The sequence below is a fragment of the Columba livia genome, chromosome 3, assembly GCF_036013475.1.
Source record: "Columba livia isolate bColLiv1 breed racing homer chromosome 3, bColLiv1.pat.W.v2, whole genome shotgun sequence".
Lineage (NCBI taxonomy): Eukaryota > Metazoa > Chordata > Aves > Columbiformes > Columbidae > Columba > Columba livia.
The window spans coordinates 79,995,222-80,010,974 of record NC_088604.1 but is presented as its reverse complement, the minus strand read 5'-3'; the positions used below and the strand labels follow the sequence as shown (position 1 = coordinate 80,010,974).

Sequence of the window (15,753 nt, the reverse complement as noted above, 5' to 3'; positions counted from 1 at the left end):
CTGTATTCATTTCTGGACTGCATATTCATGAAGCTAAATATGAGCACGAATATTAAAAACAGAGGAACACTTTTTCTTCTTACCGCTCTACATAGATACTCTTGCTGGTTCCCAGAGCATATAAGCTGGCCAATATTCTGTAACAGGAGACCTGAACATCTTCCACTAAAAAAAAGAAGAAAATGATAGGTAAAAGAGATTTTTCTTGGCAATACATTTCTGTAGAATTAAAATACATTTCTTTTGACAATAACTGAATTAATAATATTAAGCTGTCAAACATAATCCACAGAAATCAGTCTCTAAACACAAAACGTCTTCTGACCACTGAGTGCCACAGTTTTCACTCAAAACTTCCATTTACTTCAATATCAAGTTACCAGCTAAGACAGTAAACATCTTTCACTAGTGCACTACCTTTCTGAAATTAATATCATCCCAAGTCTTTATGGGTAACACCTAACTACAAAGTCTGAGAATTTATTAATTTAGTAGCTATAAAGAAATTACTCAATGAATCTTCTCTAGTTTTTCTGTAGCACTTAAAAAAGTTTCATGGTAAATCAATGTACTGAAAGTTTAAAAAAAAATTATTAGGGAATATATATTATGAGGTAATATATAGATTTACAAATGTGGTACCATTGTATAAAATACATTACAAAAAGATAGTAACAGATAAATAATTCTTTTAACCACAGTTTATATTTAAAAAAAAATCGACACAGGTATCAGTTAATATCATATACTTAATTTGCATTTCAGACTGCTGAAGGATTAAAAAAATAATCCTGTAGTCCTCATGAACACTTCACCAAAGCACATTTTGAAATTATCAAATGTTCCAGGCACAAAAAGGTGAGAATGTTAACTTTGATTTGAAAAAAATGCTTTTGCAAAGTAATCTGCAGTAATAGTGTAACAACAGTGTAAGTACCATCAAGAAGGACAACACCCTCATTGTTTTCATATATTATTTTTTTCTAGTGTCTCCCACAGTGCTAATATCTTCCCTCAATATGCAATGAAGTGTTGAGAGTAAAATAGGATAAGACTTAATGGGCAGGGAGAGCCTACAAGATGATAGTGCAAAGCTACATAGCCTGGCCCTTTCTACACAGTCATTTTAGTTTGGATCGCCTTGGAGTTGCGTATTTTTACATAAGAGTAAGCCCAGGTACACTGACCCACCTTTGCACAAGTTCACACCATGAAGTACTCTGTACATGTAGTAATAGTCTTAGGTAGAAGCACCAGGTCAACATGCTTGTCAGAGTAGTACAAATAAGATAACCTTATTCTTATCAAGACGGAAAGGGTAGTTGTGTGTGAGAAAAATTAGCCTTTCCAACTGTGCTCTAGACAAAATAAGTAGGCGCAATTTTAATTAATTATTCTTTCTCCATTTACGAAATCTAAATTGGATGTTTTACACCAGTGTGATGTATGCAGAATAGCCAGTTAAGAATGTCAGCTTCAGTGATAAAGTATCAAAGGCTAATTATTAAGTTGCAAAAATAGAATACCAGAGATCAAAAATTATACAAGGCATGAACATGTGGTTGTCTGAAAAAGTGGTTTATGATATGTATGTGAAACTCACACATAAGTTTTTTCTATACTGTCACATTCTCCTGAATTTTTCTCATTAATTTTTTTCTGTAAAGTGGATGTTTATATCTCATTACATGCAAAACTATAAATACAACTCCAAATTTTCGAAAAGAGTCCTCTTAATGCTATTTATAGAATACTTTTCCAGATTCTAAAAATATAAAAAAATATATTTCGGTATTCTTTTCTTCCAGGTCCTCATCTCAGTTATTTCTACAACTGAGTTAGATACACAGAGCAGCATCACTTCCTTCAGTGCAGCCTGGACAGCAGAATTCCTGCAGAGTTCCCAAAATAAATGAAACTATAATTTTGTGTTGCAGACTGCAAAATTTTGTCTTGCAGAGGCTGAGTTTGGTATAATAAAGGACACTGAATCTGCCATAATCAGAAACTATACAGAAATCCGATATACAGAGTCTTATACATATTCCCTTCTTCGGTGCCTGAATTCTTCAGGAGCTTCTTCCATTTTTCCTTAGGATCTAAGATGCACCTACCAGATTCCCCACTAACTGAAAGTAAGTCAAGGTGCATGTATATGTATGACGGAATAAAATCATTCTCATAGTATAAACTCATTTGTACTTAGAGCAAAGATGAAGTAACTTACACAAAGTAACTTTTCACACAAGGAGAAAGTCACAGTGTAACTATGGTAAAGTTACCCACAAAATCAAGCCTTCTGACTGCCTAATCACAGTCATATCTGCTTTAATATTTACACAAAGTCCACTAAATCCTGCAGATTGTTCAAGGTTATTAAATCTATGACAATTTTGTCAAAATGGCATAAGATTTGTGATTCTCCAGTCTAGTAGTGTTTACTACATGACAATACAGATATTTTAGCGGCATGGCACTTCTAAATAATACATACATATCAAATCTTCCCCAAACTGGTGCTGTCCAATATGCTCAAATAATGAAGATAGCACTGGCAGGAGAGCAACTGTGGTATAATTAATGATTTGTGTAACACCCTTTGGCTGGTTTCTGCTGTGTGTAAACTGGCCTTGCTTAAGATTTTCCATTGTTTTTTCCAGATCCTCAGCAGCATTGTCCAAAAAGGCTCTCAATGCCATCTTGACAGATTCCAAACCAGTTTTCATCACAGTCCTGCATATAACATGTAAAAAGAATGAGAACAATATTCTATTAGACAAGTATGGAATAAAATCCTAATCTTGACTTGTATGAAATAGATTACAAAGATCTAAAGAAAAATCTCATCTTTTGATATCGTAAAATCTTCTCATAGCTGAACAACCCATGAAAAAAAAACTAAAACAAACACATAGGTATCCTGCAGAATGCAAGGATGTTTTATCTGGTTTCCCATTGAGAAAATGAAGTCCTTTTAAATTTATAAATTGATTCATCTGCCTTCAGAGGAAAGAAAAAAAACAAAACAAAACAACAAAAAAAAAAACAAACCAAAACAAAAAAAAAAAAAAAACAAAAACAAAAAAAAAAAAAAACCACCAATGAGTAAATCTGGAATTTATGACTCTAGGAAGAGAAGAACTATCTCAAGACAGAACTCAGAAAGTCTTCCTGACCATGACAGTCATATTTCAGCCTCCAGAATAAGGGCATCAGGAAGGCATGAGTAAAAGCAACAAAATCAGTTTAAAACAAACCAATCCAACCAAATAAATAAATATTAATATATAACTATGTAATTATATAACCCAGGAGAATTATTACCTTATTTGTTTTAACTAGCTCAATTACAGAGATTCTTTATTTAAGGAAAGTATTCGTTTAGGCTTTTGGGAAATAAATCCAGGTGAAATTGTTTTGTAAATTGAATAATCATCCAGTTTGTTTGTTTTACAGAGTGAATATATACAGTTTCAATGGTAATATTTTCAAAATTTAATGTAACCTCCGTGAATCCCCATCTGGAGCTGTTTTTACATCTGCGTGATTGCATAGAGCATGGGCAATTTGGTCAATTTATGACCAAAATAACCCAAACCAAACAAACACCAAACATGAAGACACTATAACCTAAAGGATTACCATGCAACAGCTGAGCCATAGTGATGACCATGATCATGAACTTACCCCACAGCAAACTGAAATTAAAATTTATTCATTTATGCCACTGCAAAGATACTGAGAAAAAGAGCAATCTGCATGTAATCCAGTCAATTCTTTGAGAGTAAATACAAAGCAAAAAAGTTGCCTTAAATTACCATGGAAGTAGTTATATATCATGTATATATATGTAACTATTGTACCATGCTTTATTTCAAAACTACAAAGATCTAAGAGTCAGCTGTCAGCACAGATAGTTTACTGTATAGTTCCTGAAAAGCAACACGTTACCCTCCAATATTTCAGGACTGTCTCAACCATGAACATCACAATGGCTCAGACACGTGAATTTTACTTTAAAGTACCACTGAACTACATGTAAAGGGGTTTTTTGGTTCAAATTAGAACCTCAACTACCTTTGCAATGAAGACAATCTATGAGACAGATTTACCACACTCTATGTACATTTAACTCCTGATTTCTTTTACTAAACAGAGTAAGCAAAAGAATAAAAATTTTTCTAACGTTATTGTGTTTGGGAACAACCACATGATTCAAACCAGATGAACTAACAGCCAACAGTTCCTGAACACCATTAATCCAAACTGAAGCTGAAAGTGTAACCTACAAATACTGTTCTTCCAAACTAGTAATTAACTAGTCATTAACCTGCTTTGCAATGGGAATTCTTTTCAGTACTATAATTTCTTGAGTTTTGAAGTTCTGTAGCATTACCCATGTAGCCCAAACCTGACTGCATATTATTTTCTTAAATTATTTTCTTTGGACTTTAGAAAATATATTCAGTATTACCTTGCATCCAAGGTCTGGCCCAGTATGTGAAGACAGTTGACTATTGATGTTGCATCATTCCCTAATAGGGAGAAAAATTATCCACCAATTAAGCTGACAATACTGTATAGCATACCTATACTCTACTAATTGTTACTTCTGGTTTTAATGAAAGAAGAAATGACATAGCAGCAATTGAACTTCTGCATAGTTTTAACATTCAAGTTAAAAAACATGCAGTTTGTTGTCTTAGCCTTGTTTACACAAATGCAGTAACTAGAGGCAGTAAAGCATCTCATCAAATAGCTGAGGCAGTCAAGATGGAAGCACTTAAACGTGAGGTTAATGAGAGCTACAGTGTATTGTCCAGTTTTAAGTTCTATAAATTTTGCTTAATTGATTTAAGTTTATCTGAAAATTTGTCTTCCCCCTCTCAGTAACATAAAAGCTTTCCATCTTCATAAACTGCTATTGCAGGAACAGAACATTTATATACAATGTCATCAAAAAGGTTAACTCCCTCATATTGCCAATAGGCTGAAACCATTTATTACAGGATCAGGTGCGGCCCACATGAGTAACAGTCTCTGACATAATATGCAACTCTCAGAATCAATTATTTTTTTTACACTTATGTATATAAACAGAAAACTTACACACAACATGCTTATAAGCATATGTACATTCCAAGATGTTGCCATGTACAAGCCACCTCCAAGTTCACTTTTTAAATCCAAGACAGATTTAAGCTATAAAAATTTGATACACAGCTTATTTGATCTATTTATTTAAAAAATATATATATATATATAAAGTAAATCTCTGCAAAAATGAAAATACTTTTTCTTGCTTCTCTCTGTATTTCAAGTTTCTCTCAAAAAAAATTGTTGAAGATAAAATAGATTTCTGATTTCTGAAAATATCATCATCTGCATGCAGTGTACTATACTTTCTCACTGGTGGTTATTTCACTTGAAAACATAGGCAAAAAATACAACTAAAATTATTAATTGTTTCAATGAAACAGATTTTAAAAGATACATTGCAAGGAAGGAGTGAGAGGCTTACTGTAGCACTATGTTGTCCTATGCTATTGAATTAGGAGGTATTGTTGTGGTGTTCATCCACGATAAACTAAACAAACCCAAACGGCATCTTCCATGGCTGCCCCTAGCCAGGCAGCCCCACTATCTTTGCACTGGCACTTGTGGGCACACAATGATATAGGGAGCAGATGAGAAAGCTGAAGTGGTCTAAAAAAATCCTACCCAAAAAATCACCCCAAAGTTGTCAGCTCCTATTTTTTTTTTTTTTCCTTACTATTTTACCACTCTGGTGATATGAATGTTCTGATGAAGAAGAGAGTGCAGGACCCTGTGGATGACAGCATGAATGGAGGGACATGGCCAAAGCAACCCAGACTTAGACTGTGGATTACACTGTCATAGTATCTTAGCATTCGTCATGCAGGCGCATAGACACTGAACGTTACAGTGTAGTGTAGAGACGCTCACTCCAGTTCCCTAAAAATTTACCTTGGCAATCTATTCATACCACATAGACACACTTCAAGAGCCATGTATTTATTGGGAATCAGGTACTTCATTTGCTGCACCCCGATGGAAGGGGTTCATCTAGTTATTCTGTAAACCAGACAAGCTTTAGGCATATCCCTGTAGCAGATACTGCAGTGTGGGTTGTTCCACAGGCCGGGACATCAGAGCAGAATTCAGTGACCATGTCAAATGCAGCCCCCTTGAGTCTAAACTGATTGACATACTACAGTTTGTCCAGTTTTATCCATGTAACACGAAAAACAGACTTTCAAAATTATCATGAACCTTCTTTCCTGGAATATCTCCTTCAGGTAGGACTGGTTGCAAAGTATTAGAAAGAGCAATTTTCTATGAAAGATAGGTTTAGAATTAGTGGAAACTCTGTGTCTTGCTTTCATTCAGTGTCATGAATTTAGTTGTTTTCATTGTGTTTCTAGAACAAAACCCCTCAAAATAAATATATTACCCTAAAATTGCACATGTAAAACTTAAAAAATCTTTTAAAATTGAACGTTTCAAGAATCAGTCTGCTTCTAATCGGAGGTCAGAAGTCAATTTCAGAAGACCATCATTTTTAAACTGAGTTATGAAACCTAAAATTAGGGTTTTCTAATGAAACTAGTTTTATTTCTATTGCAAATATTTCACAATGTAGATATGTACATTCATTAAATTAAAAACATTCTTTTTTTTTTTTAATTATAAATGTTCTTCATTTTCAGAAGCCTGAAAACTAGATACAGAATGCCTTGACACAGAAATGAATGTGCACCATATAAAATTTTGTTATATCATGAAAGTGGGGCAGGTGATAATGTACAATCCAATACAATAAAAACTGAAACAAGATCTGTTGCTTAAAGGAACTCTTCACACAACTCAAAACAATAGAGGCTGGACACACAAAAATACTAAACAACATCAGTTCAAGAGGTTTTAAGGATAAAAGTATTCCAGGAGCTAGTCCAAATATCAGCTTGATGGTTGGATCACTATTCAGCATGTATTACAAATGCAGTTGATCCCAAGAACTGCACAACTGAGTTTCTTTAGTAATTTGAGGTGCAGTCCTACATATTTTAGAAAGCCATATTATTATATCAGGAGGGAAGAACTGTTGCTGTATCGCGAAAGTACTATGGATATTGATTCAAGGATGCCTCACTGGAAAAAAGCTTATAAATCCAGGATGTTATTAGGCAGACAAAGCCTTCTGTTTCTTTTTATAGAACTTAATTAGAGGAGTTCATAAGTTCCCCAAAAGAAGTGAGGAAAACCAGGCCTTTCTTACCTGATATCTCACCTAGCTAAATTTGTTTCAGACTACATGGGTCTGTCTTACCAATATGAAGATTTTCTTTTTTTAATACTTACATACTTACACAGAAAGAATGCCTTACTGGAGATTTAAACAACATTAAAAGTGAATCAAACTAGTCATATAAATTTGTTTTTTTTCAGTTGAGAAAATATAAATTCAAAAGCTATTTTCACCAAAATACTCACTAAAAAGTTTCAAATTCAGCCCACTAATAATAACAAAAGTAAATCAATACAGTCTTACTGATGCCCAGCTACAGCTCTCAAACAGTAAGTTATTAGGATCAAAATCTACATTCTCACTGAAACAAAATAATAATTCCATGCTGAATTACAATTCCATAATCTCAGTGGCACATATAAAATGAGATTAACTGTTTAAATTCACTCTGGAAGACATGCATGCTTAATTTCCCATTTTATCAAGACTTCTATATTCAACTTAAGCTACACAACTTTTACTAATGACTTTCATACATGTAGCTGTATCCTCAGAAGTACCATTCAAATTCATGATATTATAAAACACCTATGGAGCAAAAATATATAACATTTTGATATTTGTAATAGCAAACTCCCCACTATCAAGAAAGGTTATTATAGAGCAACACTTGCTCATTCAAGATGCCCCTAAAGCACAAAAATAACTTTCTAGGCCCCAGCTGTGCTCAGACCCTGTCCTCATGAGCATTCCCCCCGCTTCTACAGTGTCATTGTCTTTGCTAGAGTAAGTGCAACTCAGTTTTTCTAACATGACATAATTCACTGCCAAGGTAACGCAAACTGTCAGGTGATTTTGACTTGAGTTAGTAGGTCCACAAGAAATGACCGTGCTCCAGAGTCTTATGCTGACCTTGTCATAACTCATGGAAAAATTACAGTACACTTCTGTGTTGGCATAAAGATTTTGTATTCTGTTAGCTACTGCACCTCAGCAAAAGTGAAAAACCAAATTGTGGCCATAGTGAATACTCATTTGGTCCCGTCTGACTTGTCTCCTTCTACCACTTGAACCCAGCCAAACAGGAACTAAGCAAGCTGAGACTGGGGATGGAAAAGATCTTTTCTTTAGTAGTGTAGAAACATACATTCACTCAAGATTTTTAACTTCAACTCTTACCCATTTAAAAAAAAAAAAAAAAAAAAAAAAAAAAAGGGGCAGAAAAACAAATTCACACAATAACAAAAAATATTTACGAAATTTCAATAGTATACCTGAGCTAGTTCATTCTTTGAAGAAACAAACTAGGGTATAACACAGAACTTCTGTGTACATTTGTGACATATTCCACCCTTCAGAAAAAGCTGACACAATGCCACACAGCTGCAGAAATAACTCCATTTCTGCTATGATCTTTTGGCTTTACAAGAAAATCAACTCAGCTCATCCCAAAAAAATATTTAAAAGTGATATCCTAAAATAACTTCCAATCTTTCTTATCAGTTTAATGGTTTTCATAATGGTATGTAAGCTTTTTAAACTCCACACTGCTGCAGCGAGTTTCTTCCCTTCAAATTGAACAAAATATGTAGTAATTGAGTTAGATGCATGTAATCTTAATAACATTCTAATTCGTTAGATAATTACACAATTAGGTATGTTCATGGATGCTGGAGTTTGCAATGCATCCATCATAGAAGCTATATACACATAAGATGTTGTGTTTCTACTAACCTATCATAACGGCATAGCAAAAAATTGCAGAGTATATAACTGTGCCACACATTGCATATAATGTAGACACTTGATACAGACTTGAAAATTACTTCAATTAAGTGATTTTCACATGGCATAAGACAAACACCGAGCTCCTGCTAGATTCAGATAATACCAGAAAGATAGTACACATGCATATGTGGAGTCAAGCACATCTGGGAATATTTCAGAATTCCACAGAACATAACTAAGCATTTCAACCCACTACAAATTTTCTTTAATGACTTTCCAACACAAATGCACATTTCTGATGCTCCATTTTTCCCAAATGACTTAGAATAATACGACAAATTAGTAATTATAATTAACTCAGCAAAATTATTTGGTAAGATAAAGAAGTCCAGATATTAGTTGAGACACACAGAAAACTGAACAAAAGCCCACAAACTGTTAACTACAGAATCTTTTTATTCTATCTAATAAATTCCGTGATCTACCAGCCTAAACAATTACTGGTCTGTGAAGACCATGCATTTCAGCCATGCAGCATGCAACAAAGCAGCACGTAACACAATGCAAAAATGGCAAAGAAAACCAAGTGATGGCCATGCTAATATTTGTCAAGGGTCTCCTTACCAAACAGTGAAATCCTATGCCTGACAAGAACTCCAAGTTTGCAGAACAGGCTGAAGACAAAAGAAAAATAAAAGAGAAGAGAAGGGAAAAGGAAATAATAAGGTGGGGGGAAGAAAGAAAAAATAACAGCTGATATATGAGCAGGAAAAGCAACATGATGTCACGCAGAAAGAATCAATTATCTGAGCAGAATGTGGGACAGAGTACTAAAGAAAGAGTTTTTAAGTGCATATCTTTAACAAACATGGTTAAATAAGCACATATTATAATTAAAGAAACAAACAAAAAAAATAAAAGCAAAGCTAATTAATATAAAAGCGTCCAATATGATAACCCACAAGGTAATAACCATCAAAGCTTTAACAATTAAGATGTGGCCAGTGTGTTGTTCAGGATACCACTGACAATTTGAAAACAAAAGGTAAGGAAATCAGATTAATTGAAGTGTCTGATGGCAAATCTTTAACTAGCCCAATTTGGATCATATCATCTTGAACACAGTGAGAATTTCTTTTCAAATACACTGCCCTTTAAACACACTTAACATGAGAAATAGCCCCTTACATGGTTAAAAAACAACAAAAGATGGATACGAACCCTGTTTTCCATTCACATGTTTGAATTACTTCCTGTGCCAATGAGCAGTGTCCCATTCAGAACAGTGAAGAATGAAGTTTTGTGTTAATGCACAGAAGTTGGAGCATACTGCCCTACTCAAATTGACCTGGCCTCCAGATTTAGGAGGGGTTAGCTCAATCTTCATGATCCAGTTCACTATGAGAATTTCCTCCAAGAGCATCATCTATTTTTGATGTCATTTTTTTTATGCTGCAAAACCCCTCATCTGCTAAAAATGATATGAACACCACCATGTCATTTTATTAAGCTATTTAATTATTAGGTACACAGGCTAGTTTTCAGCCTCACATTTAAAAACAAAAGACACCATGAGCATGTCTGCACAGCTTCTGAAGGAGATCTGAACATCGTGTTCCATTGACAGAGAGGAGCGTAAAGCCAAATGGAAACATTTATGTCCAGAAACAGAACAGCCAGGTTAATGTGCCCTTGAATCCCGCTGATTAGCTAGTGCACAGTGATTCACTATAGCAACAGCAACTGCTCTGTTTTGGAAATGAATCTGCTTGGTGGGTGTTTCAGGGATCTCTGTGCACTTTCTATTCCTTAAGGCAGACATACATTCTATATTCTTTCATGAGGATCCTGGTTCACCCAGTCCAACAAGAAAAGCTGTACAGAAGCATGTTAGCATCATATAAATCCCATGTCCACTGTAATGAAGACATTAAATAGCTCACAATCTATCTTTTTTTCTAACATATGTTATTCAACTGAGTGTAGCATTCAGCAGATGCTATGTTTTCACAAAGTCAGACTGAATCTATTACTCCAGTGTAATTAGTTTAGGTTAAATAAATAAATAAAAACGTCCAAATGGCCAGTACTTAGATTGATGTCCAGAACAAATTTTATACAACTGCGGTAGTACCAGGACTTGTAAGAAGGTCTAATAGATGAGAAATGCAAAAAGTTGAATCCTGAAGAGATGGAATATAACACCACCATATTTCAGGAAGATGTCTAACCACAAAACAGACCTAGATTTCATATATTTGCTGAACATGGCATGGTTATTTCACTTGTTAATACTGTCACTGCATTATCAATACCCAAATTTATACTCTTCCATATCTTAATGAATGCAAGCTTATCTTCATTGGAAAAATAAGGCAGACAGGAATAGCCCCTAGCTTGAAAAAATGCTATGCATGAGTTGCACTCAAATCAAAGACGAATATTCAACAAAAAATCCCTAATTGAGCTTTGGCAAGCTCTCTACAATACTGTTGGGGAAAAAACAAACAAACCAACCACACCACCCCTCCCCACCCCCACCCCCCCCGCCCCCCCCCCCCCCCAAAAAAACCCACACAACAACAACAACAAAAAACCCAACCAAGAAACAAACCAACAAAACAAAAACAACAACAAAATCAAACAAAAACGCAACATCACCAACAAAAAATAACCCATACAAACACAACACAAAAAATGTTGGGAATCTATCAAAATAGCCCCAAACAACACTTCAGGAAATAGATCACATATTGTAGTTTCTATAATCTGGATGGCAAGTAACTCCACTAAGTATGGCAGCAGCTCTGATGCTTTTGCTAGGCCACATGTTCAGGAATCTCACACAGCTAGACATCATAGGTGCAAAAGTCCTGAATCTATGCAGCATGTATGCTAATATATTCAAAAGGTATGGGATTTATTGGCATGACTTAAGAACTGTGAAAATATTGTTACCCAGGACACTACAGACAGAAAAATGGCAGCTCACAGTGTGAAAAATTATCTAGATGCATGCATTTTGAGTTTTTTAGTTATTTGAAGAATGCCATTCGGCCAAGCTGCCAGATTAAATTAGTCCATGAGATGACTCCAGGTCAAGACAGCCATTACTCACGCTTAGCACTGTTGCTAGAAACTTCACTCAGTATTCACACAGTCTTGCAAACCCTGCATGTCTGTATGATCATCAGTTGGCTGTCGGCGTCAAAGAATAGCAATTCTGTTTTGCATGATTTGGTACCCAATAACAGCCAAGAAGGCAACTATGATGTTTGTACATTACAGGTATGCAGTAAGTCGTTGTAGTCCACCTTACTAAACTGGGAATACTGGTTTCAATTCAATCAGAAGTGAAATTAAGTGAAAAGATACATTGGACACATGGTCTAAAAAGTGGATCACTTCAGAGAAAGGCTCAAGTGGATATTTCTGTCATATAAATATTGTATTTAGAAAACCAGAGAGCAGAAAGAATGCAACTCTATTTTACTTTTTCTGGTAATAATACTTACTGAAACTCAGTTATGAATAAGTTTGGCTTTTAAATCTACCAACAACAAATTTTGCAGGAATGCCAATTTCAGTACATATATATTTCCAACAGTGAAACTGATACACAGTTGTATAGCTCATGCCACAGCCTGTGCAACTGATGTATTGTTGCACATAACACTAAATGCAGTTGCCTGCTTACTACAATAATCACCACTATCTTTAAAGCAGCAAATATCAGAACTTTGTGCTTCTCTCTTCATTTTATACATTGAATTTTCCTAACAGGAAAAGAAAGGGAAAAAGTTTAATTTGCGTGTTCATAAAAATATCTCCCTGCCTCCCACTTTTCACTTTCCCACAATGAACTGCTGCTGTTTAAAGACAAACACACATATACATATGTATACACATTAATATTATTTTAAGTTTTACCTTGTCACCATTTCTTTCTCTTTATTAGAGGCATGGCCTCCACTGCTGAGAGGCCTACTTGCTGCAGACAAGAAATACAGGCGATGATTTTTAAAATACTGATCAATCAAAGGGAGCACAACCTGAAATTACACCAGAAATACATGGTTATCTCAGGGCTTTCTTTACTATGTTCTGTATTACTCTTTCTAAGTCAAAAGTAAAGATGGGAGATTTCAAATGTTTCCTGTTTTAAAATCCCTATGTATTTTTTCTTTAACATCTATTCTTTGAAGTTATTTAGAACTCAAGACAATTAAATGTCATCAGGAAAGGCAGCAGACTTGACCTGTAGGTTTTTTAGGAAGACTAAAAACAGAAAGTACAACTTCATTTTGTCTCACAATTTAAGACTTTTCCTGTACCACATAACCAGACAGAAATATCACTGTTCATGCCTTTTACTGTCAGTTTAAGAAAAACTCGCCTATAACTGTCAGCGCATTAACAGCATTTAATTCTAGATGCTATCAAATAGAATTCCCAAAACAACCTCACTCAAGGGCTTGTGTGCAGAAACTTTCCTATTTACTTCACTAGTCAGCGTCCACTGCAGGTGTCGGCCAGGAGGAGATCCAAAATAAACAACTAATAAGAAAAGCTTCCTTTTTGGAGCATGGTTCAAAAGAAGGCTGAATGCCACCTTCTGAGTCAATGACCTTGGTAAGTAGTACCACATAGAAGAACTCTAAGGTATTGAGATTGCAGTTTACTGCAAGGATATCAGGGTTAGAAAATGCTGCAAACAGCTGCCTTTGTTTATTCACCAATGTGAAAACACCATACCAGCTTTTACATGCAAAAGGCCTAGGCATGTCATGTGTAAAACATTCTTGACACAAAAAGACCTGGGCTGATAGGAATTTCACGATTTCCAGCAAGGGGAGCTGCAAAGTCCTGCACCTGTGAAGGAAAAACTCTAGGCACCAGTACACACTGAAGGCTGGCCAGCTGGAAAGAAGGTTTGTAGAGGAGGACCAGGGGGTCTCAGTGGACAGCCAACTGACCATGGGCCACCAGTGCACCCTCACTGCAAAGGTGGTAAAGAGCATCCTGGGTTAGTGTTGCCAGCAGGTCCAGGAAGGCAATTCTACCTCCCTACTCAGCACTGGTGAGGCCACATCTGAAGTGCTGTGTCTGGTTTTGGGCTCCCAAGCACAAGAGAAACATTGACATACTAGAGGATCCAGTGAAGGGCCACAAAGGTGATTAAGACATTACAGGATCTTTCAAATGAGGAGACTGAGGGAGCTGGGACTCTCTTGCCTGCAGAAGAGAAGGCTCAGGGAGGATCTCATCACTGTGTATAAATATCTGAAAGGATGGAGCCAGGCTCTTTTCAAATGTGCCTTATGACAGGATCAGAGGCAACAGGCACGAACTGAAACACAGTAGATCCCCCGTGACCATCAAGAAACACTTTTTTACTATGAGGGTGACTGAGCACTGGTACAGGTTGCCCAGAGAGACTGCAGAGTAAAAACCATCAGGACATGGTCCTGGGAAACCTGCTCTCGGTGACACTGCTTGAGCCATGAAGTTAGACTAGATGACCTCCAGAGAGCCCTTCCTACCTCAGCCATTCTGTGATTCTGTGAGGCAGATGTCAGCTTGGTTTTAAAACAAGCAATAAGGAAGCTGACAATGACAGATACATAGATGGGTTAATTCCAATAACTACTGCTCACATTTACCTGCCTGAAGATTGTAAAAGAGAAAAATCTTCAGAATTAGACTAAGTAAACAGAAAATGTACAGAGGTTATGAATAGCATATGAGAAGTTATATATCATGGAGCAAAGAAATAATAAGAATATAATCTTGTAATTTTTTCACATCTATACTTCATCCTACATGATTTTGAAGCTATTTTTATTATTACAGTTTTAAATTAATAAAATAATGAATTTAACACAGAAAGTGTATCTATAACAACAATAATCTCATGTTCACTAATAAATACTTTCTCACTTCAACTACTTACTACATTGACAAAGAAAAAGAAAATATATACTGTACTTTGGCAAAAAACTTGATTTCTTGTTCATATGGGAAGTGCTCTCCTTTGCCTCTGCTGCCACCATCTGCAGAGAAAAGAAAATTAAGCTCCCTGTCATATATCCTAATTACAGTCTACTCTGTATTTTTCTTAGAAAGTATACAGTATAAACAAATAATATTAGTAATCTTTAAATGTAGATTTAAGATACCACAAACAGTATATCTAATAGTTAAAGTGGCATTTTATGACTACCTCATGAGAAGAAAAGTTACAGCAAATAAAATATGTAAAGAGTAATTGTTCTAATCTTCCTGAGACTGTAGATATCTCATAGTCCAAAGAGACATGCATATTTTTGTGAGATGAAAATCTAGTCCTATGCTTGTATTTTTCTAGTTATTGATAACAATTTGGAAGCCTGAACTCAGATTCTAATGGAACACCTTTCTCCAGTCGTTCCCAGGAGAAAGAGACTTGCCATATTTTTACTACTTATTTGTAGACTTGTCTAAAGAACAAAATTAGTGGTTAGAACTACCCAAATGAAAGTAAAATTGCTACCCTTCCCCCATTACTACAACAATCAAATACAATCTACAGACATAATCTGGTACAGCTCCCAGATTATTTATCCCTTATATATAATCTTCTTTTTACAAATCCATTGAGGGATATGAATTATATTTGTTCCACTGGTGTTTCTACTGTTTCAGTATTAATTCATTATCGTTCTTGCAGTTATACCAAATCTATGTAATTAAGTAGAACGAAGCCATGGTAATCA

At 35.3% G+C, this 15,753-nt stretch overlaps 1 protein-coding gene across 8 annotated transcripts in view; it reads right to left on the bottom strand.

The window, feature by feature from the left end:
* Window positions 1-15,753, bottom strand: part of RYR2 (ryanodine receptor 2) — a 397,519-nt gene that overhangs the window by 79,523 nt on the left and 302,243 nt on the right. For all 8 annotated transcript variants that reach the window (XM_065057819.1, XM_065057821.1, XM_065057823.1 and 5 more), the window contains 6 exons: window positions 14,987-15,051; window positions 12,929-13,050; window positions 9,623-9,672; window positions 4,475-4,535; window positions 2,495-2,733; window positions 84-165 (listed from right to left, as the gene is read on the bottom strand). In XM_065057819.1, coding sequence (XP_064913891.1) covers window positions 84-165; window positions 2,495-2,733; window positions 4,475-4,535; window positions 9,623-9,672; window positions 12,929-13,050; window positions 14,987-15,051 — 619 coding nt within the window. The remainder of the gene's footprint in view (window positions 1-83; window positions 166-2,494; window positions 2,734-4,474; window positions 4,536-9,622; window positions 9,673-12,928; window positions 13,051-14,986; window positions 15,052-15,753) is intronic.